The 3,819-nt window shown below is 39.5% G+C and overlaps 1 protein-coding gene across 1 annotated transcript in view; it reads left to right on the forward strand.

Annotated features, from left to right (window-relative positions):
- trdmt1 (tRNA aspartic acid methyltransferase 1) overlaps positions 1-3,819 on the forward strand; it is a 16,513-nt gene that overhangs the window by 9,239 nt on the left and 3,455 nt on the right. The window contains exons 9-10 of the mRNA XM_005941277.3: positions 1,060-1,117; positions 3,428-3,557. Of these exons, the coding sequence (XP_005941339.1) occupies positions 1,060-1,117; positions 3,428-3,557 (188 nt within the window). The remainder of the gene's footprint in view (positions 1-1,059; positions 1,118-3,427; positions 3,558-3,819) is intronic.

A 3,819-nucleotide genomic window follows, 5' to 3' on the forward strand; every position in this document is an offset into this window, starting at 1 on the left:
GCCAGTGTCCGGCAGCCTCGCCTCTGTCAGTGCGCCCCAGGGTGGCTGTGGCTACAATGTAGCTGCCATCACCAGTGTGTGAGTGGGTGGATGACTGAATGTAGTGTAAAGAGCTTTGGGGTCCTATGTACTAGTAAAGCGCAATACAAATACAGGCCATTTACCATTTACCATGGTAAACAGGTTTAGCAAAGTGTGAAAAAAATTGATTGTGGAAAAAATCTTGAGACACTATTTACTTCTTTTTATTTCTCTAGGAAAAGCTGCAGCAATTTATTCAAACATGTGCGAGCATACATGGAAATACAGCATACAAAAACAGAGTTAGGCAGAAAAACATAGTTAGGACATTGCACACAGAGCGTGTTCGTAAAAAGTAATGTGAAATTCCAAATTTTTCCAAACTTATCACGTAACTCAAGACTAACATTCTGTTGGTAGGAAGAGAAGAGTAGATATGACTTTTGAATCTGCTGTTCACGATTCCTCTCCTTTTTTAGGCCCTCTACTTCTTTTTTCTTCCACTTGTCCAATTTCTTTTTAAGAATACACTGAACACAATGCCAAGATATGGCCAGTGTTCAGCTTACCTTTCAAACTTGTACTTTTTTTTTTTTTTTTTACAGAATTTGCAGTTTGCAGTATAGACTGCTAATAACGACTCGCCTAAAGATACAAAAGCTGGTTCTTTGCCAAGTTTTCTGTAATGTGTAGACATAGCGTCCATCCCTTGGGTTACGCGCTCTTTCATGATTGCATGATTCACAACTTGGTGTTAATGGCCTTTAAAAACGTTCTGGTACAATGACTGGAGTGAAACTGACCAAAAAGGCAACCTCTGTGTGTGTGTGTGTGTGTGTGTGTGTGTGTGTGTGTGTGTGTGTGTGTGTGTGTGTGTGTGTGTGTTACCAAAATAATTTTTTGTGTTTGTGCAATGGTTAATCCACCAGTATGCATAAAATCTTTAAAGTATTTTCGTTGCAGTGTCTATATGGTGTATAAATTAAATTAAAATGAGAAATTTTGTTATTTAACTTTGTTCATGTTGTTTCTCCATAGCTATGGCCGGTATGTGCAGGGAACAGGCTCAGTATTGCAGTGTTGCATGGAAACCAAGGTACGTTTGGGTTTTTGTAAAAGTGAACGATCTCTGTGAATGCTGCCTATTCCAGAGAAATCATAGATTAATGCTGCAGAAAAGCTAAAGAGTAAGCACACAGTTAGTTACTTTAGAGCCAAATGCACTCAGTGGGGCTATTTATTACTAAGCTGATGACTGCTCATTAGAGCTCTGAGACTCTAAACTGGATTCACTTAAACATTAAAACTTTTAGTGCCCCATAGCTTGAGATATGGAAAATGCTTTAGTTTGTTACAAAGAAGTGAAATGAATCTGATTGATTGAACAGGTGTTCTTGGTGTTCTAGAAGCTGTAGTTCTCAGCAATAAGAAAAACTTGGTGAAAAGTTTGCTGTTCTAACAATATACTTTTTATTCAGAAATCAACCAGAAGGCTTAATCTATATGCAAAGTGGATATGAGCTGAGCAAGTACAGTGTTGGTGTCCTGTTTTAGAATCATATATTAATGCACATAGAGCGATAAAACAGTTGTCAAATTGTTGAAAGAAAACAGATTTCGAATAAAGTTGCACCTAAAATTCGATATTTATTGCCGACTCTCATTTGGGAAACACATAGTCTTTAGACAGAACTTTCCTACTCTTCCTGCAGAGGTCCAAGGAATCTTCCAGGAATAGTGATGCTATTTTCTGGATTTTTGATTGGTCAGTAGGCAGTGATTTTATAGATGTTAATCTCTAGGGTAAATTGCCTTATACCTCGGTATAAATTGAATCACCTTCATAGTAAAGCAAACCCAGGGTAAAACCTAAAGTTACCTGCCTTCAGGCTTCTCAGTGTCATCTAGGGATGGGTATCGTTTAGGTTTTATCCGATACCGGTGCCAAACCGGTACTTTTGAAACGGTGCCGGTGCTTAAACGGTGCTCAAACCGGTGCTCAAACCGGTGCTTAAAGAATGGAGAACACAAAATTGGTCCAAAAACCTCTCATGTTCAGCTGTTTTTTTGTAAAAAGATAACAATGTTAGCCTTTTCTGCAGCTATGGGGCATATATGGTATCACTCTTGGCTGGAAGCAGTGCTTAAACAATGGAAAAAACACAAACTTTGTCCAAAAACCTCTCATGTTTAACTGTTTTCCACTTTTTCTTTGGTCATTTTAGCCTTTTTGGCCAGGGTGAAGGGAGTATCTGCCATCAAACAAGAAGACAGCCGCATGTAGCTATGATGATGTTTGCTAGTTCACCTTACATGCATTAATGTAATAACGTGGTTAGCCTACTCAACGTAAATTACACACGAACAACATTAAGCTACTCACGCAGAGAAGAACGGCTGCTGCTGCATCATCATCCTCATCATTTCTGCTACACTGGCAGGGCTAGGGGCCAGGACTCTCCTCTTCGGGTTTTTGGGGGATGTTGCTAACTCCGGGTCCGATAACAGGCACCACACCCGCAGTAGATGTGCTCGGTGTGAGGTCTCGCAGCAAGCTATCAAATACGGCGCATTTCTCGGCTTTTAAAAAAAACGCTATGCGTCGCCAGGTGTTTCATCAGATTTGAGGTGTTACCTCCTTTGACAGTATCACAGTATCAGCTTAAAGCACTTGTTGCTGCTGAGTTTGCATCTTTTGCTGTGAAGTACAGCCAGACTTTGACCGCTTCGCCTTGGACATTTTTAATCTGTAGCTCTGCTCTAACAGAACGTACGTACCTGGACCCGCCTACTATCCTCGGAAACGTAAAATGATTGGCTAGAATTCAAAGTGTATGACATCTCAGGAAAAAAAAGCACCAAAATAAAGCACCGAAATGTGCGCTGCTTTTCGGTCTGGTTACTACCGTTTATGTCAGAACGGCACCGGATACCGGTACCCATCCCTAGTGTCATCTGATGTTTTGGGTTTTTTTTTTTTTCTTTTCACATTCCATTAATAACTCTATTTTTAAACTCAAAATTTAAGAGTAAGTCCTTGAGCAATTAAGCCCAGAAGCTTTTTACTATCTTTGAATGAGCAAAATTGAGCAAAACTCATATAAATTTATAAAGCTACATCCTAGATAGGACTCCAAAATGCACAACAGATTCGCTACTGTCATTGGTTTTGCGAATATCATCTTACTTTACAGTTACCAAAAAAATGCTCGATGGCAGCCATGCCATGCTGATATTTGCATGATAAATCTGTGTATGCTAAATATAAAACCGGTCTTACCACTGTGGTGATCCTTCCCAGAAAGCTGTATGAATGCAAAAATTCTTTTTTAAAAAAGAATTTTTGCATTTCCCGTGTAAGAAAGAAAAGAATCTTATGCTTGCTTTTGATTTGTGTCCTGTGCAGATTGAAAGTGTCTTTATGGGTCTGGACCAGTGCTCTGAGGAGGAGAAACTTCAGCGGCTGTTAAAACTGAAGCTTCGTTATTTTAGTCCCAGAGAAGTAGCCAACCTCATGGGATTCCCTCAGCATTTAAGTAAGTCATAAGTCATAAATCTGTCCATTGTTGGAACTATGCGTCTTTAAGAATTCTTATGACCATTGTGCGCTATCAAAATCTACTTTCATAGATGGATAGATGTTACTCTTTGTAGGTGAACGTCTACAGTAGTACTTAATTTTTTAAACTATTTATTCAAAGGTCATGAAATGCTTAATATTTTGTTATATTGTCATTGTATAGGGGGGGCGACCGTGGCTCAGGGGGTTGGGAATCGCATCTGTAACCGGAAGGTCGC

The sequence above is a fragment of the Haplochromis burtoni genome, unplaced genomic scaffold (genome assembly GCF_018398535.1).
Source record: "Haplochromis burtoni strain Fernald_Lab_line unplaced genomic scaffold, NCSU_Asbu1 Contig_309, whole genome shotgun sequence".
NCBI classification, from domain to species: domain Eukaryota; kingdom Metazoa; phylum Chordata; class Actinopteri; order Cichliformes; family Cichlidae; genus Haplochromis; species Haplochromis burtoni.